The 26,345-nt window shown below is 41.7% G+C and overlaps 1 protein-coding gene across 1 annotated transcript in view; it reads left to right on the forward strand.

Annotated features, from left to right (window-relative positions):
• MYPN (myopalladin) overlaps positions 1 to 26,345 on the forward strand; it is a gene marked incomplete at both ends in the record, with an annotated part of 94,521 nt that overhangs the window by 66,598 nt on the left and 1,578 nt on the right. The window contains 8 exons of the mRNA XM_084634827.1: positions 1,016 to 1,108; positions 7,414 to 7,635; positions 8,140 to 8,289; positions 9,746 to 9,825; positions 10,898 to 11,024; positions 12,522 to 12,729; positions 19,236 to 19,401; positions 23,393 to 23,526. Of these exons, the coding sequence (XP_084490953.1) occupies positions 1,016 to 1,108; positions 7,414 to 7,635; positions 8,140 to 8,289; positions 9,746 to 9,825; positions 10,898 to 11,024; positions 12,522 to 12,729; positions 19,236 to 19,401; positions 23,393 to 23,526 (1,180 nt within the window). The remainder of the gene's footprint in view (positions 1 to 1,015; positions 1,109 to 7,413; positions 7,636 to 8,139; positions 8,290 to 9,745; positions 9,826 to 10,897; positions 11,025 to 12,521; positions 12,730 to 19,235; positions 19,402 to 23,392; positions 23,527 to 26,345) is intronic.

Below are 26,345 nucleotides of genomic sequence, written 5' to 3' on the forward strand. Positions count from 1 at the left end.
TCTAATCTTTCTATGTAAATCACCCTTTAAAAAATTCTATAACCTTTGTTTGACAAGATCAGTCATTCAGAAAACCTGTCGGCAATCACTTTGTTTCTGTTCTTTCATGCTAATCCTACAAACAAAAACAAATCAAACACACACACACAATGAGTAAATAGACAAATAGACTAAAGTCTATTAAATTTTACAGTATTTACTTACTTCAGCAAGAGATTCATGTTCCCCATTTTAAGTTTCTTATGATACCTTCACTCAATAAAAGTTAAAGTTAAGATTCCTACAGCAATATTAACATGGCCTTGTTTTACTTTATATATTATTATAGTTTTAACAAATCTATTGAATTATAGACATAACAAGAAAAAACAGGAAGAGGAAATATGACACCTACAACATTCCTGAGTTAATTCTACTGTAGGAACCTTATCTTCGTCATTTCCTGACTTTTAAAATTTAAACTGTGCAAATCTAGGCCATGATTCTGCATAGTCATCTGGGTGCACAGACTGCTGTGTCTGCATGAAGCCCCACTTACATCTCTGGGACTCCACATGAGCACAACAGTTTGCCAGCATGTATCACAGTGCAGGATCAGGATGTTGCAATAACATGGTCATTTTTGCATGCCATACTTTTAATTAAAGAAACACACAAGAAAGAAAAAATGCCTATGGTTGACTTTTAAATGGCTCCATCAGATGAACTCTCTCCTCCCATATTCTCTGCTGTAAAGTAGCACAATATAAAGAAGAAAATGCCCTTATTTTGTAATTACATACTGCATCTTTTTTTTTTATAGCAGCCAGTATAAAATAAAAATCTGCAGAAAAACTGCTGAAATACCCCAAGTATCTAGAACAAGTATCAGACTCTCCAATTATGTTGTAATATTTCATTACTTCTGAACTTCATTCATTATATTTTTATTCCGAAATCAGCTCCAGATTCATTAAAATTATGCCTTTAAGTGTTACGGTACTATCTTCCTAATCCCATTACTTCCCTCTGCTAGAGAACAACATATGATGAAAAACTGACCCGCAGACTTCAGGGACCAAGCAATGATTCCCCAGTCTTCAACTATATAACTCAAGATGTATCAAAGGTACAACATTATTATCCAACTTTTGTTACAACATATGTAATTCTTGTCACTAGATTTTTCTTTTCCAAATTCTGCCCTTTGACACAATTGGTTAAAAAAAAGGTGATATGAAAATAATTGCTTCATTGTTCTAAAAAGTTATTATATTTGCATTTCTTTGTAGGTTTGAAAAATTGCATGATCAGCATTTGTGCTGCTAAACACACTAATATAGTTTAAAACTATACAGTTGAGCCAGTCCAGTAGCAGGTCTTTGCACTGCTACACAAAGACCCTATGTAAAAATCTCTGGGCTCAAACTGTGGTCCTTACGGTAGCAGGGGCTGGGAGTGCTGTGAAGACATCACACTTGGCAGAATGGAAGGCCTTTTGTTGCTTGATATTGACTACTCTGGAGGTTTAAAGAGCAGTAACCATTCCAACAATTCTGCTGTGTTGGGTTGGGTTCTCCTTTGTACTGTAATAACTCAAATGACTATACGAGAGAAGATTCATGTGCTATGCGTTCTTCTTTGTTCCTTTGTTCTTTACTACAATGTGCGTAAAAACCAAGGGTTTATTGGCTTCTGTAGTCCAACTCCCCATCCTCTAAATTTTCAGTTGTGGTCACGCAACTTGCTTACTCCATGAAGACATAACACTCCCCATCCTCATTCAAGTTCCAACTAATTCAACTGTAGCTAAAAGTTGCCTTCTTGAATTCTCCAAATTGTTCATGGATTTACTGTACCTTACTTCTGATCCCATATCCACTACCTAATCACCTGTTCAATCACCCTATTTTTCCTCCGAGCCCTGTAGCTACACAAATGCACATGACACTTTACAAAACAGTGTAGCCAGGGCACTGCTGAGAGATAAAAGCTGTTGGAAGAGATTTTCTGATGTCCTAAATATACAAAAAACAACATTTTTGTTTAGTGACTCACAGACAACTTCACAATTGTTAATCTGCAACCACAGTTTAAAGGTGAGATAATGGATGCAGGAAAAGATCCCTGATATTAAGGTGTAACTGGAACTAAACCTCCAGTATAGTTTGATTTGACAGGTATGGTACTTGGGGAAGCCATGCCTGGAAAGTAAATGATCAACATAGATCAGAAGTCTCCCTAATACAATGTATTCTGTTCAGATCAAGATACTTATTTGATGGGTTATTCTTTCAACATTCCAAGGAAGGAATGGAAAAGTGCTTAACATACTAGTCTGGGACATGGGAGACCTAGATTCAATGACTTGCTCCACCACAGACTTCCCATATGATGTTGGACAAGTCACTTAGTATCTGTAAAATGGGGAGAACAGTACTTTCCTACCTCTCTGAGGTGTTGTGAGGGTAAATGCAGTAAAAAGAGATTGTCAGCTGCTCAGATACTATGATAAATGGGGACTATATAAGTACTTGAGATACAGTAGAACCTCAGAGTTACGAACTGAACAGTCAACCACACACCTCATTTGGAACCAGAAGTATGCAATCAGGCAACATCAGAGACAACCAAAACCAGCAAATACAGTACAATAGGGCAGTGGTTTTCAAACTGTGGGTTGGTCGCGACCCAGTACTGGGTCGTGGAATGTAAGGCACTGGGTTGCAACAACTCTGGTCAGCACCGCTGACCGGGCCATTAAAAGTGCCCACCTGTACGCTAGTGCCTACCTGTTCTGACACCATGCTGTGCCCCAGAAGTGGCCAGCAGCAAGTCTGGCTCTTAGGTGGGGGGGCCACGGGGCTCCACGTAAGGGCCCAAGCACCAGCTCCACACTCCCATTGGCCAGTTCCTGGCCAATGGGAGCTGGGCGGGGGGGTGCCTGCGGGCAAGAGCTGCACGAAGTCGCTTACGTACCTCCGCCTAGGAGCTGGACCTTCTGCTGACTGCTTCTGGGTCACAGTGTGGTCCGCGGTGCCTGGACAGACAGAAAGCCTGCCTCTGCACCCCTGCTGTGCCGCTGACCGGGAGCCGCTCGAGGTAAGCCTGTGCCCCAACCCCGTGCCCCAATCCCCTGCCCTGAGCCCCCCTCAAACCCAGAGCCCCTGTCTGCACCCCAAACCCCTCACCCCAGAGCTTGCACCCCCAGCCCACAGCCCTGACCCTCTCCCACACTCCAGCCCCCTGCCCCAGCCCTGAGCCCCTACCACGCCCCAAACCCCTCTTCCCAGCTCCGTTGGGTCGCAGGCTTCAACAATTTTCTTCAACTGGATCACCAGAAAAAAAGTTTGAAAACCACTGCAATAGTGTGTTAAATGTAAACAACTAAAAAAAGGGGGGAAAGCAGCATTTTTTCTCCTGCATAGTAAAGTTTCAAAGCTGCTTTAAGTCAGTGTTCAGTCGTAAACTTTTGAAAGAACAACCATAACGTTTTGTTCAGAGTTGAGAACATTTCAGAGTTACTAACAACCTCCATTCCCAAGGTGTTCATAACTCTGAGATGCTACTGTAGATAGATTTCTTCCTAACAGCATGTTACGAAGCAACATATTGTGCTAGTTTCTGATCATAAGCCATAAGTCAAAAAATCAATATCCCTTGAGCAAAATAAAAGGAAAAGGAAGAGAAAATGTTTCCCAATGTTTCTATAAATCTAGCCAAATACTCTGAAGTATGTGCCTTCCTACTTTAAAGTTATGCTGTAACAAACCTCAATGTCAGGACACAATTGTATCATTTGTGGGGAAAGTAAAGTGTGTGATAGGTATATGATCATGATCCCTTGAAATATGTTTACTTATGCTAAACAAACAATCTGTTCCACCTTGTATTTACCTGTGACACTCTGAATACTTTCCCCAGACCTGAAGAAGAGCTCTGTGTGGCTCAAAAGCTTGTCTCTGTGACCAACAGAAGCAGGTCCAATAAAAGACATGACCTCACCCACCTTGTCTCTCAAAGGAAATACAGGATGTCAAGACCAAGAAAAAAATTCTGTTCTGGTGGTAGACAAGCTATTTGTCCAGTTTGAAACCAGACAGTCCTGTTTTCATATGGTTTGTGCCTGTCTGATACTAGACATGGTTTTGTCTGGTATCATACACGAAGGATGCCATTTTCCAGAGAACACCCCTCTGCCCCCACTGGCATGACCTCACATGCACCGTGTGTGTGAGGTCACGCTGGGTAGGGTGGGGCAGTACACTCTGAACAATGGCATCCTCTGTGCAATTTGTGAGAGGTCATGCTGGCAAGGGTGGAGAGGTCACGTAGGTCGGGGTGGGGAGAACCAAGAGAATGTCCTATATTCTGGAGATGCATCAGTGGCCATCCTGTGGGGCCTTAGACAAACTAGTAATAACGTCTTCAGGTCTTGGGAGATGGTGGGGGGAGTCTGCACAAGTGTTTGCTCTCTGCTCTCAGGAGCTACCTGAAGAATTCCAAAGAAGCCCTTAGAAGTTCTCACAGCAAATTTCAAATCTAAGAAGAATGATATGAGATATCAGAAAAGTGTGGACATGGAAAAAAAGAGAAATATCTGCTTAGAATCACAGCTTATGAGAGAAACTGGTGTATCTGAATTTGGATGATTTAATTTATGAGTAATTCCAGGAAAACGGGAGATGACTATGAAGCATTTTAATGCCAAGGTTATTTCTTAAAATACACAAATCACTCTCTGATTTCATATGGAATCTGCCCCCACACAGTCCTGTTTCCAACACCAGAAAAAACAATTGAATGCTTAACTTCCCCGTAGACATGTACAAAGGCCAAGACCTGTAGTCTGCTGGAAAACATGATAAACTTGGTAAATCTGAAATCAGAGTAACTCCTGATTTATGCTAGTGTAACAGATTAGAATTTGGCCTGTCATATAGTGATGTGCTAAGACACGCTTTGTGAAAGAAAAAACTAAACAAGATGAAATTCAGTCAGGATGTAGAGTAACAGCCGTGTTAGTCTGTATTCGCAAAAAGAAAAGGAGTACTTGTGGCACCTTAGAGACTAACCAATTTATTTGAGCATAAGCTTTTGTGAGCTAGGATGCAGCCGATGAAGTGAGCTGTAGCTCACAAAAGCTTATGCTCAAATACATTGGTTAGTCTCTAAGGTGCCACAAGTACTCCTTTTCTTTTTGCGAGCAATGTTGTATTCAGCTTGCCAGATGGTGGTGAGCCATAGGGTAAATCTTAACCAACCATTACAGCAGGTAACACCATCTTGCACAATACCACAGACTTGTGGGCTCAGGAACTCTGATCTGGCTGTGTGGTGTTCACTGCAGGGGAGGGAGACAAAAATGTGTTTCCCCCACCTTTCTGCTCCCTCAGCTCCATTCTGGGTTAGCCAGTTCAGCATCCCACATAAGTTAGAGAAGTCTGAAGGCTGTAGTGTGCACGGGCTGGTAACTGTATCTTAGGGCATCAGAATGTACAGTATCCCTCCTCAGCCACACACCCTCATATCCCCACCATGCCCCCGACACTGGGTTGTTAGGACAGGGGAGTGATGAGCCAGATCTATGCCAGCCAGGGATTCCCTTACACAGGGAAATCTATAACTAGCCTAGTAAGGCAGTTCCTGTGGTACAAGGAGGGCTGGGCAGTGGAGAAGGAGCCTACGGTCTGTAGGTAGCAACTTTTAACGACCACAAAAAGGAGAGTCCTTCTAGCTGAGTAAAAGGAACTGTGCTGCACTTCTTATCTGACAGGCGATCTTTGCTTATCTTGCACATGAGGGTATTAACGTAAGTCATGTGGGGTGTTAAGAGGGTTGATTCATAAATATTTGTAAATCTTTAGAGGGAAGATGCTTTAGAAATTCAAGTATTATTATCCTGAATAAAGAAAAATCATCACTATCTTTTCAGAAATACTTAATTTCTGAAGTATGTCTCTTAGGGTCTTGGAACCTTTCCTTACTGAATATTCTTAGATCAAAGCAGCCTGTATTTTATCACAGTTCCAGTCCCTGTTTGCAGGCAGTTAAAACTCAGTTTTGATGACACACATCTGCGTCAGAAATAGGATAAGGACAGAATCTATTCCCAGTGAAATCAATGGCAAAAACTACTATGGACTTCAACAGAAGCAGGAGCAATGGTGTATTTTCGCCTAGGCCGACAAATTTGCAGGGGTGGCAAATTTATAATAGCAGCATTTTTGTAATCGAGGCATTTTTGCACACGCCCACTGGCTGTTGGATGCCTGTATCGTCGTTTGTTCATATTGTAACTGCCCACCAAACTGAAGCATCAGTGACGCCGCGATTCTACCAATCATAGCGCGTATTAAAACCACCCATGACAGCACGACGCCATTTAGTAAACATACTTGCAACAATCCTAAGTGTTAATAATATGACCGGAAGGAAGAAATTAAGCGGTTCTCAGTTAAAAATAAATGCTATACAAAAGAAAGAAAGAGAAAATCAAATGATAGCAAAAATGCACAAAATAGATTCCTTTGTTGTATCAGTTAGTATGGTTCACAAGTTCATATGGGGGGCGGCAAAATCATTAATCCGCCACTGAGTAGGAGACATATCTTTGTGTCAAATAGAGAGGAGGCTGACGCTGTATGTACAGATCTCATAATAAGAGAAGTTTTGGATAGACTTCTCATTGGCATTGAGAGGAAGGTGCAGCTGAGCAATTTGTGAGTCTTTCCATTGACTTCAGTGGCTTTGGATCAGGCCCTTAATGATTCAAACAGATTATAACTGGTTGTTCACACTGGAATGGTCACTGTTGCACCATATATTTTATCATCGAAAGACCAGTTTCAAACTTACATTTTTACATCATGGGCCAGATTGTGCTCCCAGTTACACCAGTGCAAATCCAAAGTAATTCCACTGGTCAAGATTTTGGCAGTAAGGTAAGTAAACCCGAAAATGTTTCATATTTTTTAATCTTGATATCTTTGTCTTTTGGCAGCTATACTTTCGTTTATTTAAGTATGAATTAAATTATTACACAAAAAGGCAGTACTTCGTATATTTAGCAGGCTATTAGTTCTGGAAAACACCCTTGAAAATCGCAGTCTACTCTTTCAGTGTGCCACATTCTCGAGAGAGGCCTAAAGGAGTTATGTGCACAGCTCCCATTGAAGAGGTGCAACTCCCTTTGACAAATCTCAGTCTTAGTCTCATTTTCATGAAACATACACACCGAAGTTACAATAAGAGCCTGTGGGTGCACATATTGATGTATACTGCTGCACAATGCACCAGTTCACCTACTGTTGGGGTTAGGGTTTTTTAGGTTTTCAGGTCTTTTAGATGACATTTGGTTTAAGACAACAAGTGACTGGAAATACCTTTGAGTGTAATAGTGTTCTTCAGATCACTGCCAATATAATTCTGCAGGAATACAAGATTTCAAGCTTTGAACAGAGGTTGATGAATGAAATAGAGTTTCGCCTGGAACGCACCCCAGTGGATGAATCAGATGAGGAAATCCAACATGATGAAATACCTATGGGCAAGTGCATAGCACCCATCTTTGACAAGAGACTCAAGCATTTTCGGGTCATGGAAGGATCTCCTATTACATTCACCTGCAAAATTGTTGGAATACCCATACCCAAGGTAGGTGATGCTTATAGTCAGATGGACAGAAATAAAGGGTACTTACCATTAATTCCAGTATATCACTTCTGCAGACCCTCACTCCCAAGACTGTTGTTCTGCATAGGTAGTTCTCAAAGTAATCAGTAAAGCAGTTAATATAGCAACATCTCCCCACTACTACTTAGTGAAAGTCAGCCCTAAGTGATCTGTATGGACTGATCTCCAGATCTCTTTTGATCAAAGGAAAACAAAACTTGACAAAAATATTAAGGTCTGATTCAGTCTCATATACGTGGGCTGATTTGATGAGATGTCTAGCAGTGCACATACTCATACAGCCAAGATAACAGTTCTGTAATGTTAACTTACATTACCCCAATACTGAAACATTCAGTCGTTTATTTTAAATGTGCGGTAGCAAATGTTCAGCAAACACATTTTACTCTTATCTGCAGATTGCCTTGTCACTATTCAACTGCAAAACAAATTTAAATAGCTGTTTTTCTTTATGATCACTTTCAGGTATATTGGTTCAAGGATGGCAAGCAGATTTCAAAGAAAAATGAACATTGCAAAATGAAGAGAGAGGGAGATGGAACATGTTCTCTACACATTGAAGCTACTACTAATGATGATGATGGAAACTATACAATAATGGCGGCAAATCCTCAAGTAAGGGAATTTTTTCTTTCCAAATGCGTGTTTTTTTTCCAGCTTAGAAAGATAAGTAATTAGGAACATAAGAATTGCCATACCGGATGAGACCAGTGGTTCATTTAGTCCAGCAATCTGTTTGTGACAATGGCTAGAACCAGATGCGTAGAAGCAGCCACGTAGTAGACAGTTATGGAAAACTTGCCTATGCTCTTACTCATTTCCTCCCTAAATTAAACGGTCACAATCAGTTTCCCTTTATATGAACGTGTGTCTGTGCCTCTAATCATTTTTGGTCACCCATTCCAAATATCTTCTATTTCTGCTATATCTTTTTTGAGACAAGGTGATAGGAAATGGATGCAATATTTCAGGTGGGAGCAATATTTATATAAATGCCATTATAATATTTTCAGTATTAGTTTTTGTTCCATTCTTTATACATTCTAATATTTTGTTTTCTTTTTCAACAACTGCTGTAAATTGACCACAGATCAGTGCATAATGAGGTTTGCATGTGACCTGTTTAAAAATTGTAAATCTAAAACATTACCTTTGTTTTGCTCAAAATTTCCCATCTATTCTTAGCAAGTTTCACTATTATAGTTTTACTATAAATATTTTTGATTATATAGTCCCCAAACCAGATAGATTAAGTTGTTATGGTGCATTTGCTTAAAGTAACATGATAGTTGACAACAGCTTGATTCTCCACTCTGTTACTGCAGTTTTGTGTTCGTGGAATGATATTGAAGTCAATCGAATTACACTGGTGTAAAAGTACTTGTGGCACCTTAGAGACTAACAAATTTATTTGAGCATAAGCTTTCGTGAGCTGTAATATTTGTTAGTCTCTAAGGTGCCACAAGTATTCCTTTTCTTTTTGTGGATACAGACTAACACGGCTGCTACTTTGAAAACTGGCGTAAAACGGGTTGAACCTATGGTGGGTCTAGCAAAGCAGAGTAGAGTTCTATGTGTGGACAACAGTTGTGTTGTCAAATACATGTTCTTTGATTGACAAATGTCTGGTGAGGATGAGGTTAGCCACACAGTTGGTGGGTTCCTTTGTTTGTGTTTTACTCTATAAAGATAGAACTGCTATAATTTATATATAGTGGACCAAATTCATCCCTGGTGTAATTCTAGGCTTGTATGATCTTTCCTTTATTTCATTGACTTGTATGGATTTGATTTCAATAGATTTACCCTGTTCCAGTAGAGCTACACAGGAGATGAACTTGGACCCTTAAATGTTAATGTACTTTGAAAGATGTGAAATTGTAAATTGTTTTGTGGCACTTCCCAGTACTTAAGTAATACTGTTTTATTAAAGATATTATATAAAAGCCCAGTAGTACATTCAGTTTAAAATATATTAGTTCTGTAATGTACTGTAGAGGATCAAACACTTGTAATGAAGAATTGAACGAGTAGTTAACTGACAATTGATTCTATTTCCATTGTTTTTTAGGGAAGAATCAGTTGTTCTGGCCACTTGATGGTTCAGACTGTTCCCATGCGTGGCCGATTAACAACTACTCAGTCTCATAGGTAAGATGAAGTACAATACCAGAATCATACAGTTTTGCTTTACTGAGGTTGCCATTTTGACCCAGAATATTTTTCAGGTTGAGTGATTTACTTGAATTTCTTGGTGCTGATTGGTCCAGAGCCATAGAATTTTATGGGCATGGTTAAAATTTGCTATCTGTCCCAACATTATCTGCTCATCTTTTGATCCTTCATTGATATGTTGGTGTAATTTAGTTTCTAGAGGGTTTGCACTTAGCAGATTAATTGAGGAAGGATGGTCTGTGACCAAAAGCACAGAACTTTGAGTTGGTGAGTGAAATCCTGGCTCCATTGAAGTCAAAGGCAAAACTCCCACTGTCTTCAATGGGAGCAAGATTTCACCTAGAGGATCCAAGTTCCATTCCTGCTCCTGCCATGGACTTCCTGTGTTAATGCGTTCAAATCACTCAGGTCAAGGTTTTCAAATGTTACCAGTGAATTTGGGTGCCAGACTGGAGGCACCCTAAAGTGACTTGATTTTCAGAAACTGCTGAGCACCCACCTTCTGAAAATCAAGCCCCTTTAATGTGTCTCAATTTGGACACTCAACATCACTGGTCATTTTTTAAAATTTGGCTTCAGCCCCCCCGTCTGTATCTCACTCTCCACATCTGTAAAATGAGGATAATAATGCTTCCCTACCTCCCTAGTTGTGGGGTTTAATTCACGAATGTCAATACAGTGTTTGATATCATCAGGTGGAAGGTACTAATTAAATACAAAGTATTATTATTACAGTTAGTTAATCACAATTGCAATGGAGTTAGTGGAAATGGATGGAATAATAAAAATAAATTCTGCCAGAAAAATATGGAATGACTTAGGAATCCAGTTTTACTTACTAAATTAAAAGTTCATTTGATAATCCTAACAAATCTAAAATATGCACTCATTATATTGTACTTAATGCTTTTCTTTGTACACCTGTTCCGGTCATTACTTTTTGGACCTAAATATCTGTTGATCATTTTCTACAGTTTGAGCCCCATACCAAATTTTAGGAAAATAATTTATATTTCTTCCAAGCACATACTGCAGTTTTGTATTGCAGAGCAAGGTCCCGTGTGCAAGAAGGAGATAAAGAACCACTACAAGAACGCTTTTTCCGGCCATATTTTTTGCAGGCACCTGGAGACATGGTAGCTCATGAGGGGCGACTTTGTAGACTGGACTGTAAGGTATTTTCATGGCTCACTCTTACTCTCTCTGTATACATACTGGAAGCTGTCTTCTTTAATAGGCGTTCTTCAATACTTTCTTCTAATATTTAATGCCTTTCTTGTGTTTGTTCTCTCATTTCTTACTACCACTCTGTCTGAGCTTCAGGTGTTTTCTACGTAGCACATGCCAAATGGAATGAAAAACGCTGTATAAATTTCACCAAAACTAGAAGGCTCATTTACAACAGTGTTCATACAATTTATGTGGCTTAGTTTCTAACAGCCTTTTAGCAGAGTGGCAAACTGAAGGAACTTCCATAGAGATGTAGGGCTCCTCTGCTGAGTCATTGAGTCATCCTGTAAACAGGTGCTTGAACACACCCACATATAGCTATAAAAGTGGGGCAGAAATGATTGAAGATACTGTATGCTGTTCATTCCAAGGTTCATACTGTATTTTATTGATAGTAAGAAGACTAATATTTTTAGAAAAATGCAACAGAGCCTCGATCATTCCCTCTTTCTCTCAAGGGCACAGAGAAGAAAAACTCCCAACCTACTGACCCATGCTCCCAACTCTGAGGAGTTGTGGGTCACAGTGATTAGTGTCTGCCCAAATGAGCTAAGCAGTGGTATAGCATTTGTGCAGAACCCAGGGACTTTTAAGCAATTCATAGCCTCCACCATTCCAGATCTGAGGATGTACACACACACAAACACGCACACTGCTGACACGAGTCCCATTACCATGCAAGTAGCTCTTCCATAGCCCTGAAAGGAGTAGAAGACAGAGTGGAAGTTATAGCCCATTTTGAGTGAATTTTCCTTAGGAATAATTCAGAGTTTAGTAGGTGAGCATGCCACAGTGGCTGGTTACTCTCTACCACTGCTCTCCTACCAGTGCTTGTGGGGACCTAAAAGCAAAGTGGAGATTTCACAAGATTGGAGAAAAGTAATCTCCACGCCAGGTAGGTTCGATTTCCCTTCTCCAATTTGTGGAATTTGGACATTTGCCTCCTTCCATTGAAGGGAAGCTTTTGACCCTGAGTGAGCACCTATCTCTAATGGAACAATCCTATAGAATGTAATTGAGGTATAAAATAATCATATTAACTGACAAAATTCTATTGTGTGTTGATTTAAGCCTTCTACAGAAATACCTCATTCTGTATTATTAAATTCTATGTGTTTCAAGTGAGTTCTGTAGAACCCAGTTGATTTCATCCCTATTAAATTCTACAAAAGTTCGGATCTAGTGTTTTGGTTTCAGCCAATCACAATCTGAAAACAAGCAGAATACTAACATTTTGCTTTTTATAAATCTTATTTGTGGAACAAATTTTTTTCCTGGAAATAATCACCAACAGCAGTTAGCAGTTCTATCTCCGGCCTCACTTTCTATTCTACATTCTCATGTACATCATTCATATGTTATCTTAAGATAGTTAATTTATTGGGTTGTTGAATTTGTGTGTCAGTCTGTCACTTCTCTTTAGCTGTTTCATTGTCTGTTAGGTGAGTGGGTTACCAACTCCAGACCTGATGTGGCTTCTGAATGGCAAACCTGTATTACCAGATAGCACTCACAAGATGTTGGTCAGAGAGACTGGTGTTCACTCTTTGCTTATTGATCCTCTCACACAAAATGATGCTGGAACTTATACTTGCATTGCAACCAACAAAACAGGACAAAATTCATTTAGCCTGGAGCTCAGTGTTGTAGGTAAGACTTACTGAAAGGTTTTAACAAAAGACTATGTACAGTATGATACTGTAATTACTTGTATCTATTACTTTGTATGTATTGAGACTGAGTCTCCTCTCACGCCACTGTACGTCAAAAGTAACTCCATTGCAGTCAGTGGAATTACACCAGTGTAAAACTGATATAAAGAAGAGAATCAAATCCAGTGCTTCCTTTGTAGAGGTATTCCAGTTGTTCCTTCAGGGCTGTGATGAGTCTATACAGTATCTATGTGCAAACCCCTGCCTATTCATCCATAATCTTTTTCTTTTTCAGTCCCTGCCTTCATACATTGCTGTTCTCGATCTCTTCCCCAGGAAAGACATAGTCTTGGGTTTTAAAAATACTCTATGGCCTCCCTACCATGTCACAGTTACAGTTTTATTAGTTTAAAAAAATATTTAAATGTAAAAATGCTGAATGCTACTCATTTTATTTAATAAGCCTGATGAAACCTGAGCAGCCATGGTAAAAGTGCTGTTGAAATCCACATCTCCAGCACTCATTTCCTGCAATGGTAGCATGTTTGGACCCCATATATACATTCATCTATAGAAAAAAATCAGTTCTTTATATGATTTTCAGTACATTCCCTTAAGGATCTTGGATCTTAAACAGGTTGGTAATCTTTCTTTAGAAAATAAAATCACAACCTGTTAAGGCCGTGTCTACACAACCAATTTTTGTCAACAAAAGTGATGTCAACACCCAAAAGTCAACATGTAGACTCCCTCCTCAGGCCCTATACTACCAGCACTCCTAGCTATCTTCAAGACACCACTGACTTCCTGAGGAAACTACAATCCATCGGTGATCTTCCTTAAAACACCATCCTGGCTACTATGGATGTAGAAGCCCTCTACACCAATATTCCACGTAAAGATGGACTACAAGCCGTCAGGAACAGTATCCCCGATAACATCACGACAAACCTGGTGGCTGAACTTTGTGACTTTGTACTCACCCACAACTATTTCACATTTGGGGACAATGTATACCTTCAAATCAGCGGCACTGCTATGGGTACCCGCATGGCCCCACAGTATGCCAACATTTTTATGGCTGACTTAGAACAATGCTTCCTCAGCTCTCGTCCCCTAATGCCCCTACTCTACTTGTGCTACACTGATGACATCTTCATCATCTGGATCCATGGAAAAGAAGCCCTTGAAGAATTCCACCATGATTTCATAGAATCATAGAATATTTCAACAATTTCCATCCCACCGTCAACCTCAGCCCGGACCAGTCCACACAAGAGATCCACTTCCTGGACACTACGGTGATAATAAGCGATGGTCACATAAACACCACCCTATATGGGAAACCTACTGACCGCTATTCCTACCTACATGCCTCCAGCTTTCATCCAGACCACACCACACGATCCATTGTCTTCAGGCAAGCCCTACGATATAACCACATTTGCTCCAACCCCTCAGACAGAGACAAACACCTACAAGATCTCTATCAAGCGTTCTTACAACTACAATACCCACCAGCTGAAGTGAAGAAACAGATTGACAGAGCCAGAAGAGTACCCAGAAGTTACCTACTACAGGACAGGCCCAACAAATAAAATAACAGAACACCATTAGCTATCACCTTCAGCCCCCAACTAAAACCTCTCCAACGCATCATCAAGGATCTACAACCTATCCTGAAGGACAACCCATCACTCTCACAGATCTTGGGAGATGGGCCAGTCCTTGCTTACAGACAGCCCCCCAACCTGAAGCAAATACTCACCAGCATCCACACACCACACAACAGAACCACTAACCCAGGAACCTATCCTTGCAACAAAGCCCGTTGCCAATTGTGTCCACATATCTATTCAGGGGACACCATCATAGGGCCTAATCACATCAGCCACACTATCAGAGGCTCATTCACCTGCACATCTACCAATGTGATATATGCCATCATGTGCCAGCAATGCCCCTCTGCCATGTACATTGGCCAAACTGGACAGTCTCTACGTAAAAGAATCAATGGACACAAATCAGACGTCAAGAATTATAACGTTCAAAAACCAGTCGGAGAACACTTCAATCTCTTTGGTCACTCGATTACAGACCTAAAAGTGGCAATTCTTCAACAAAAAAACTTCAAAAACAGACTCCGAGAGACTGCTGAATTGGAATTAATTTGCAAACTGGATACAATTAATTTAGGCTTGAATAAAGACTGGGAGTGGATGGGTTATTACACAAAGTAAAACTATTTTCCCATGTTTATTCCCCACCCCATCCCCACTGTTCCTCAGATGTTCTTGTCAACTGCTGGAAATGGCCCACCTTGATTATCACTACAAAAGGTTCCCCCCTCCCCGCTCTCCTGCTGGTAATAGCTCACCTTACCTGATCACTCTCATTACAGTGTGTATGGTAACACCCATTGTTTCATGTTCTCTGTGTATATAAATCTCCCCACTGTATTTTCTACAGAATGCATCTGATGAAGTGAGCTGTAGCTCACGAAAGCTTATGCTCAAATAAATTGGTTAGTCTCTAAGGTGCCACAAGTACTCCTTTTCTTTTTGCGGATACAGACTAACACAGCTGCTACTCTGAAACCTGTCATAATAAAAATCTGAATTTCATGTTCTCACTTGCTCCCTCTGTCAGCAGATCGCATACACATTGGGGGCTCCATCGTCAACAGTATGAGCATTGCACTGTGGGTACCTATTCCACAGCCCAGCTCAACACCTTCTGTTACTAGGTGTTGTGGGAAGGCAGAACGGATCGCGGCACATCTTGAGACCTGGCTAAATGTCCTGTGATGCATTGCTTTGTGTCCCAGCACTGCATTGACTTCCGGGTTTATTTCACGGCATTTTTGCAACAGCCATTCTCTGCTGTGCACCCCAGCATCTTTGTGAGAAGGGATGGATCCCGCACTGCTCTCCTATTCTCTGTTAACCGTCATGAAGACATTGCAGATGGCAGTGCAGTTAATCGTCAAGTTCCTAACTGAAGAAGACTCACAGGCACCCGACATTCTGCATGACATGAATAGGAGCAACTTTAGATTGCTTTTGGCATTCACAGAGCAGCTGCATAGGGTAGACCATCACTTTTGGGCTCAGGAAACAAGCACTAAATGGTGGGATCGTATCATCATGCAGGTATGGTCTCAAGAGTAGCGGCTACGGCACTTTCAGATGTGGAAAGCCACTTTCCTAGAACTGTGTGTGGTGCAAGACACCAGAATGAGAACTGCCCCCTCGGTAGAGAAGCATGTGGCAATTGCTGTGTGGAAGCTGGCAACTCCAAACTGCTACCGGTCAGCTGAGAATCAATTTGGAGCGGGGAAGTCGACCGTTGGGGCTGCATTAATGCAAGTGTGCAAGGCAATAAATCGAATCCTGCTACGAAGAACCATGACTCTGGTGCATGAAATAGTGCACAGCTTTGCAGAAATGGGGTTCTCTAACTGTGGAGGGGCGACAGATGGCGCATATATTCCAATTTTGGCACCAGACCACCTTGCGACAGAGTACATCAATTGGAAGGGCTAATTCTCCATGGTGTTGCAGGTGCTTGTGGATCACCGTGGGTGTTTCATTGACATCAGCGCGGAGTGGTCTGGAAAGGTGCATGCATCTTCATGAACACCAGCCTGTACAGAAAGCTACAAGTGGGAACTTCCTTTGCAAACCAGAAGATTATAATGTGGGATGTTAAATGCTCATAGTGATCCTGGGGGACCCTTCAGCCGTGGCTCATGAAACCTTACACAGGACACTTGGACAGCAGTAAGGAGCGGTTCAACAACAGGCTGAGTAGGTGCTGGATGACAGTTGAATGTGCCTTTGGTAGATTAAAGGCGCGCTGGAGATGCCTTTATGGCTGACTAGATCCTAATGAGGATAACATTCCCATAGTCACAGCCGCATGCTATACGTTGCATAATCTCTGAGAAGCTAAGGGTGAAAGGTTTGCTCAGAGGTGGAGTGCTGAGGCAGACCGCTTGGCCTCTGATTTTGAGCAGCCAGATACTGAGGCTGTCAGAAGAGCCCAGAGAGAGGCAATTAGAATCAGGGAGGGTTTGAGGCAGCACTTTGACAATGAGCACCAGTAATGTATATCTCTGTCACTGTGTTAGTTTTCCTAGGAAGCAATTGTGTCATTTTGGGCCTTATATTCCTGTGAGACAATGATTACAATGCCTGTGCATTTATTGGTAGTGCCTACAATCTGAATTTGTAGAAAAAAAGTTAAGGTGATTCACCATTAAAAAACTTTGTTTTTATTGAACAAGAAACAGCACCATTAAAAAACTTTGTTTTTATTGAACAAGAAACAGCACACACAGACACACAGATGCCTGCTGGGAAAAGAGGAACCAGGGAAGGGCAGACTTTCACAGCTGTGTGTAGGACCAGCTATCATTGTGAAAGTTGTTCGAGGGGGTGGAGTGAAGGGGAAGCCAAGAAGTCCCGGAAAGTGGAAGAGAATGTGCAGGTGGAGTTGGGGGGTGGGGCATGGAAAAGTGTTCTGAATGTGTTACAGGGGTGGGCGAGCATAGATCTCTCAGTCTGCAGCACTATTAAGGACTGCAGCATCTACTTTTGCTCCTCCATTACTTTAATCATCCGCTCTGTAGCGTCCTTAACAAACTCCTGATTCTCTTTTCTGTCTTACTGTTTGGCTTCCCAGAACTCCTGGCGTTCCCTTTTCTCTGCATTGGAGCATGTCATCTTTTCTGTGTCTTGGGCGCTTTCTTATCTGGTGAAGACGCTCAGCAGAGGGGTGGGGGGTGTTCCTGAAAGCCACATCTGGTGAAGCACAGGGGACAATGCACAGCAGTGGGATAGTTAAATTCACGGACAGCATTGTAACATTTCAGTTATATACATCTTTTGCTACATTACAATCACCTTCTCACTGACCCTAATCAGGCACACATATCTGTGAACAGCCAAAGCATGGTGAGTGTTGGGGGGATGAGGGGGAGCTCCACATGGGGAAAAGAGCACACACTCTCTGCAAGGGTCGCGGTGCAGCATTCTATGGAAAAAATTCTAAAATTCTCCCGCACTTTTCCACTGGCAGGGATCATTCTTCCAGAAATCTCACTGCTAAGAGTAAGCAGGGAAATAAGGGTACATCTACTCCATGCTTGTGGCTTCCGCCCTGCTCCCTATGCTGCTTGCCTGTCTGCCACTTTGGTCCCTGCAGAAGTGATTGCCGAATGGCACAGGAAAGTTTCCTACAATGGGGGAAGAAACCTTCGGCAGAAGATTACCAAGTACCTCCAGGAAACTTTCCTGGAGATCTCTCTGGAGGATTCCCGTGAGATCTTGGCATGCATCAATGCACTATTCTACCATACCAATTAGCTACACAGGGAAATGTCCAGCTCATAGAAACGCAGCTGGCCTCCCACATTTCTATACCCTGAACCCACCTCCGCACCACACAAGCCACAGCCACTTACCAGGCATCTCATCTCCTGCTTCTTGCTCCCCAGAGAGTGACTGCTGAGACTGGCTAGACACCTCTGGAGTGGGGAACAGTTCCTGGCTGCCTGCCCTACCGGGCGACCCCGCCGGGAGCTGCACATCCTCGTCTAACTCCACCTCTTCATCAATAACTTCTTCCTCCAGGTTAGGACCTCTTTCCACTACCTCCATTCCCTCTGAAGTATCCACTGGGCTCTTGGCGATGGAGGTGGGGTCGCCACCAAGGATAGTGTCCAGCTCCTTATAGAATTGACAGGTCTTAGGTGAAGCACTGGAGCAACAGTTTGCCTCCCTTGCCTTATGGTACGCCTGCCTCAGATCCTTTATCTTTTTTCTGCACTGTAGTGTGTCCTAATCATAGCCTTTTTCATATAAGCCTTGAGAAATTGGTATCCCAATTCCTATGGCTCAACCACAGCTGGGACTGCACAGCCTCCTCTCCCCAGATACAGATCAGATCCAACAGCTGGTGGTCCAAGCGGGAGAGCGTTTGGTGCGATAACCTGCAAAGGTCACCAGGGAAGATGCGATGAGATCTCTCCACGCCAAGCCAGCAGGAAATGGAATTTCAAAAATTCCTGGGGCTTCTAAGGGGGAGGGGCAGATGGTCATTTACCTGGCTGCAGGGCAGTGGAGTTCAAAATGCTGACCAGAAAGGTCATGATGGGCATTGTGGGACACCTCCTGGTGGCCAATTGCAGCGATGAAATCAAGCATGTTATATACTCTGGCACTTTGTTGAGAAATATGTAGAGGAAAAAGATATAAGTCTCTTGGTTGGGGTGGAGATACTTAGTCAACAAAACCGGGCATCTTTCCCAACAAAAGTCGCATTGCAATGTGTAGGCACGCACTGTTTGGTCAACAAAAGGCAGTTTTTGGAGAAAAAACTTGGTAGTGTAGACAAGGCCTAAGATGTCATAGGAATCATTTTGCATTGTTTCCACATGGTTCAGTGCAAAAGACTGAATAAAGTCATTGATGCACAGTAATTGTTCCTCCTCCTTTCCAGCAAAGGAAGTCAAAAGAGCCCCAGCATTCCTGGAGAAGTTACAGAATTGTGGTGTGCCTGAAGGGCACCCAGTCAGATTAGAAGGCAGAGTGATTGGAATGCCACCACCAATATTCTACTGGAAGAAAGACAATGAAACCATCCCTGCAAACAGAGAAAGGATGAGGTATTGTACAGTCATTCACACAGTTAATGTCCCCTTGAGCCTTGGCTGGTTGTTGGCACAAAAGTTTTGTTGTCAGAGCAGGTTTTATCCTCTCTCTAGATGAAATTCATTTCACCCACTTAAAGCCTAAGGAACTGGTCTTTAGTATGAAGGATAAGGGAATAAAATCCACTTCCCTAATTTGGGATCAGAGTGCAGAAGTGCAGCACAGCTCCCTACACCCCACAGCCACTGCTCCAGCCAATAGACTAGAATAGAGGTGATCGTGTTTTTGGGCCACTTGCATAGTATGGTACTTATACTTTATCACCACAGATCCTTTTGCCCCTTCCCATACTCACCCCAGCACAGTCCTTTGCTACATGGGGCCAGTTGTGAAACACATATATGCCTTTCTGGCAATACATAATCCATCCCTGAAGGGTTTAAGAAGTGCCTTGAACTGCGCCTTTGTACCAGGATGAATTTCATCCCAGCTGCCTCTCAGTTCTTCATCACCTCCTATGTGCCTGCTGCTCAGTGCATCCTACCAATATAGGCATCAGCACTTCAATGCCATAACCTTTCCAATTTAACAATATAATTTTATATTTAAAGATGAGCTTCTCTTTTATATTTATGTCAGTTTAGCTTTTAAAACTAAACTTAAAAGAGATGAGCTGGCTGAGCTGTGAGTAAAGTGCTGCTGGGATCCATCATCGCAATGATCATTTGATCTTTCAAATTGCCTTTTTACTGGTAGATTTGGGGGAAAATCATAAATGATACTGACCTTTATTAAGGGGATTTTTAAAGCAATATCTCATTCTAGGATAAGAGGGAAATATTTGATTTAAGAGTATAGGCAATTATTATGCAAAATATGAAATTCACAAATGAGCTACAGCTCAGTTTACATAGTGGACTAAAATGTAATACAATACATTGTAGGTGTAAATAATAAATAAGAAAGTCAAACTCATCATAATCACAGAAGTCAGAGATGGAAAACCATCCTGTCTAGTTCCTCGCCCAGCTATCAACATAGGAATGTACTGTACAGTATATTATAGCCACTGCCTTGTCCAGTCTAGTTTTAAATATTCCAAGAGATGGGGCTTCCGCCCCTTCCCTAGTCCACAGCCTAACAGATCTCCCTTTCAGGAACTTTTTATTTATTTCATCCCATTACTTGCAGTTATATACACATTCTGCCCCTTTCCACCCTAAATAATGTCTCTTCATTCATGTTCCCTAAATGCTGGCTGGCTAGTACACAGAGGAGGACACCAGAATCTGCACCTAGAAGTGGGAGGATAGGAGGCAGAAGTTGGCTACCCAGATTTGATCTCTCCCAGAACTCAGGGAGGAGAGTTCTGTAGGTCCTGCCATAGAAGGGATTAGCAGAGCAGGATCCAGCAGTCAGGAAGCTCCTTGGTCCCAAACTGGCATCTATCCACACTCCAACCCTTGGTGCAGATTTATTCCTGCTCTGGACAGGAATACTCCTTCCTTAATACAGAGACACACTACTAGTCTGCAGCATTAATGTGCTTCCATTTTTGTGGCCCAGAAATACTGTTTCAGAATTTGGCCTTTGGTATTAAACACCTTCCACATAGTCACAGCCAGTTCTGTCCCCTCTTAGTTATTGCTAAGCATAATTAACTTTTTAATCTTTCCTCATGGGGAATCCCTCCAGTCTTCTAACTGACATTGTTCCCTCTTTGGATTTCTTCCAAGTAGTTAGTATCTTTGATACTAAGATTCCTAGCAGAGATCTCATCAGTGCTGTAGATAAAATAATTATTTTCCTCTTCCTTAAAATGGAAACTCTGAAACCCACAATTGCACTGTCTTTTTCTTTTTTTGCCAATAAAATTCTAGAAACTTTAATTTCCCCAAGGTTTGAAGGGTGCAGAAAAGTAAAGGTTCAATTTTATATCGTAGATTTTAAAATAATGTTCATTATTCATACAGTGACAAGCAAATTTGCATTAAGTATCTGATTAATTCTTTTGAAGTGAGCATAAAAGTGGTTGTGTCAGACATTAAATCCACCATTAGATAAAATCAGCATCAGCAAATAGGCTTGTGCTTGTAACAAATGCTGGTGTTGAAGCCTTGTTTTTTGTGGGCAACAGCAGCTAATTTTCTCTCAGACAAGATAATTTTTTCGTGCATTCACTTTTTAGTACAGATGGGCCCAATACCAGAATATTCAGATAATTATTTTTAATGCCCTGAATTTCAGATCTAGAGTTCTAGTTTAGCACATGAAAGACAGGAACTGACTGCAAAATTTGGGCCCAAGCCCAGGTACAGATTTCAGTCCACATTTCTAAAACTCAGAAGTGTTTGGAATCCAGCATTTTGGCTCAAATACATCACTGCTTTCTAGCTGAATAAAGAAAATCTGCTATAAAATATTTCCTTGGTTTTATTTAGCTTAGAAATTAATTATATTTTATGATTTCTTTGCCAGGATTCCTACTCCTATGTAAATCTGTGAGTCAATGTAATGTTTGAATTAGATTCACAGTCTCTAAGTTCAACATGGAGTCATTGGCTCCCTGCTGGCTAGTCTGCTAAGTAGTTAAAAACAGGATGGAGCTCTGTCCTGGCTTGTCTCATTTTTAATTAATTTTGCAACATCCACAACATTGACAGGAAGTCTGAGTATTCGTCCAGTCTGTGTGTTGTGCAGCAAGGAGGTGACATACACCACCACAGCCCAAGGCCAGAGTGTGGGACTGCTCTATGAGGCCTGCCCTACACAGCTTCTATTTCAGCCTATCATAAATCCAACCCGAGCCCTGCAGTGCCACCTGTGCAGTGTTAAGATGCCTGGATGAACATAAAATGTCAATCCTTTTCCCTGGCTCATCCCTCTCTTGCCAGCAAGCTTATCTTCTATGTTGGCCTGCGTGAGGCCAGGAGACCCTTTCTGCAGTGGAAAGAGGGTATGCATGTAACCTGCTCCACAGCTGCTGTATCCCTGGTACATCAGCATAGCCCATATGGGTGAGTTAAGTGGGGAGCTGAATAACAGTGAATGTTACCCTTTAGGAAAGCTGTTCCTACCAGAGCTGGCCAGGAGATGGAATTTCCATCACCTGGGAAATTCAGAATGTTTGAGATTTTGTTTTATTCTGAATCAGAACAAAACTGTGAACCTCAGAATTTCCTGAGAAACTGAGTATTCCCATTTGGGAATATGTTATTGCTGCCTATCCTTGCTTTTCCTGTCTGCCACTGCTGTTGCTGGGGGAAGGAAAACTCCAGGGCTCATAATACGAGAGGATGGGAGGGGAAGGAGGAAAACCACCAGGGTGATGAGAGGAGAGCAGCCCACAGAGCAAACTCATCCCATTCTATGACATCCTGCCTTGTGAGCTGCTGAGGACCTTGGGAGGTGGGCAAGCTGGCCGGGAACCAGGCAGGTTTCCACTGGGATTTTGTTGAAATCAATAATTCCCCTGGTACATTTCAATTTTAATGAATCTGCATTTTCCAACAGAAAAATATTGTACATGAAAATTTCCAACCAGCTCTAATTACTACCTTTATGAATGTTCTCCTCCAGGATTAATATTAAAATTTTGCTGGCATTTCATATATTGCATCTCCAGTTTCTGCATTAGAAAAATAAATACTTTACAACTGTTTTAAATGGGTTTGCATAGGTATAACTAATTGGAACTTACTAACAATTCTGTAGCTGATGCATAATAAAGAATAGAATCCAGCTCACTCTCTCTCTTAGTTGTGATGGCTCTGCAGGGCTGAGAGGAGAAAACACATATTTGAATCACTAGAATGAACAGATCAGACTCCAAGAACATGCAAGGAGCAGATATGTTGAGTATGAAGTTGCTGCTTTTATACAGGCCTTCAGAGTAAAGCTGCACTCTAAGACTATGATTTAGTATGTATTTAATCTATGTGATACTAAACCTAAACAGCAGATGCACACTTGGGAAATACTAATTCTGTACACTTATTTTTCCAGCATGCATCAAGACACAACAGGGTACGTCTGCCTTTTGATTCAACCTGCCAAGAAAATAGATGCTGGTTGGTACACTCTGTCTGCGAAAAATGAAGCTGGTATTGTTTCATGCACTGCTAGACTTGATATATATGGTAGGTGTCCTACTATTGACTACTAAGTAAAACAAAGCAAAACTTACGTGGTTTGGTTCTTATTGTACTCTTTGCAGTTCTTGCTAAAATCTTTTTATTTACATTGATGGGAATTGAATAGACCCATTCTTAGTATAGACTCAGAGTATGTCCGCAGCCTAATATGGCCACAAAGAGAAGTAAGAACCACACACATCCTGCATGGTCATATTAGCACTCTTGCATCACAATTTGGTTGCAGGTGAGAGGTAGAGCAGGAGCTGTACACCAGACTCAGGAGATCTGGGTTCACTTTCCAGTGTGTGTGAAGTGTGTTCACTTACCATGGCTTGTGTGACTTGGGCAAATCACTTAAACAGTCTGTTCCTCAGTTCCCCCATCTGTAAAATGGGGATAATACTTCCTCTGTCCTGTTTATTTTGACTATAAGAATCTTTGGAGCAGAGATTTGTCTTGCTATGTTTTTGTACAGTGCCTAGTTACAATGGGCCCCTGCTTTCTCATATGGCCTCTAGGCACTACCATAATATAAATAAATAATAATAAACAGTTCCTCCTGAGGAAGCAAAGCTAAGCATTGCCTCTTACACCAGGATAAGCTGACAGACTCAATGTAGCCCATAGGTCAGGGGTGAGCAAACTTTTTGACCTGAGGGCCGCATCTGGGTATGGAAATTGTATGGCAGGCCATGAATGCCCAGTTGCGGAGAGGGACTCTGTGGAGTGTAGCATGGAGGGGCTCTATAAGGGATGTTACTGAGGTGGGGGGAGATGGGACTCATGGGGTGTGGCACAGGGGGTGGAGGGGCTTGACAGGGGAGGTACCAGGGACTCCTAGGGGCCCTGCTGGCACTGAAACCAAGGCACCACCACGGGCAGAGATATCCTAGCTGGGACGGATGCCACCCCTGGGCGGTTTTGAGGCTCTCGAGGATGGTGCCATAGAAGACCAGGAGGGGACTGGGTGTGCTGCCGTGTAGAGGGGGCTGCTGCATAGGGGCGGGGTTCCAATCCTGGAAACAGCATGGTGAAGTCATGCCTGGGCAGTGTGGCTCTGCACGTGCCAGAAGAGGGTGGAATTATGAGTTGGGGGCTGGGGAGCACCAGGTGGGTGGAGCGGAACAAGCCTCTGACCCCACTCCCTGGCAGTTTTTATTGCAAGATGTGCAGTAAACAATACAGAGATAAAAGAACAAATCGGATACACTCTGTTTCCACTGACTTCATTGAGGGACACGATCAGCACAAATATAAGCAATTACCTGCAGAATCATTAGAGGTTTCCAAGATATACATTTATGGAGAGAAATTTCACATAGAAACAGGTTTTGGAATCATAAGGTTACTTTCTGCATATATAATTCAATGAAATCATTGAGTCAAGCAGCAATGTTCATTCTCTCTTGAGCATCTCTCAGATTTTATTAGTCAATTTTCCATTTAGGCAAGTGAGAATTATGCAGTTCTGTGGCTAGAACAATTTGAGAAGCCAAAGGAAGGAACTGAATAAATTGGTATATTTTTCTATCAGAGTTTCAGTCCGTATTAAAAAAAATGGCTGTCTTGGCTTTATGAAAATGTCCAGTAGAAGATGGCAGGGATGCAACCACTAGAGCTCCATAGCAATTACTCTAAAAACTGATTAGGCCACTGAACAACTTTGGCAATCAAATCAATCTGTCCTCTGTTGAAGCCAGTGACTTAATGCTAAAAGGCTCCATTCTTCTTTACCAGTCCAGCACCCTGTTCTTTTCCTCCATGTCTTTTTAAAACAAATTCATTCAGTTTGTCTTGTTAGAAAAGAAAATCTTGCATTTAAGAGGAGGTCCAAATTCTGTTCTTTCAGGAACGTGTTCTGTTCACTAATAGTCTTTTCTACAAGTAGGTATCTGAGCATTTCATTTGATTTAATCAACCACTTTGTATACTTCCACAAGAACATATAGAGCCACCATGCACAGTTCATCTGACATAGAACACTCTGTTTGAAACTATGATATTGAGCAGCTATGAACCCCTAGATGAAAGTAAATGCCATTGTAACAACAGCATAGCCATTATCTGTAGCTAGTAAGGAATTAAAAAACGTTTATCCTGAATGCCTAAGCTGTGTAATAAGATAGCTCACATATACTTTGTAGGCCGTTTTTCTGCAGCATTAGTCACAAGCTGAGAATTTTCAATCCTTTTAATCTACATTTTAAAAGGAATTACTAGGCTACTTTACCTGGAAAAAAAGAAAAAAGCCAGGCTGCCAGTGCCATGGAATTAGTCCACATCCTTGTCAGATTCCGCCACTCAGTGGCCTTATGGAGAATTGCATTTTAAACTTCATTAATGCTTGATGATAGACATAGGGAGCCAGAGAGAGATTGGCATATTTAAAAAAGATTAAATAAATATATATCTAAAGCATCCCATATTTTGAAGGAGATATGAATAGCACACACCTAAAGAGTGCAAACCGCAAGAACAGAAAGGAATTGGTTAGGTGGTCCAATTAAGAGAAATGATATACGAAAATTTGGACTGAGTGTCAGAAAACATTTTCGAAGAGACTCTGGAAAATCTGCCAAGGGAAGTGACAGAAGCCTCATCATTTGTGCCATTTAGAACTGAGCTAGAACTAACAGAGAAGGGAACAGTTCTGCAGTGTCAGGTGGTTCTGGTAGTTAATAGTCTTCTCCAGCTCCAGTGTCTCCAATTCAGTGAAGAAACATTTTAAAGAAAAAAATATGTATAATCAACATAAAGGGTATCACCAGAGTGGGAACCTGTTTGAGACTGGGAGAAAGAAAAGGCTGTTTATCCAAAACTGT

The sequence above is a fragment of the Lepidochelys olivacea genome (assembly GCF_965140295.1).
Source record: "Lepidochelys olivacea isolate rLepOli2 genome assembly, chromosome: 7".
NCBI lineage: Eukaryota > Metazoa > Chordata > Testudines > Cheloniidae > Lepidochelys > Lepidochelys olivacea.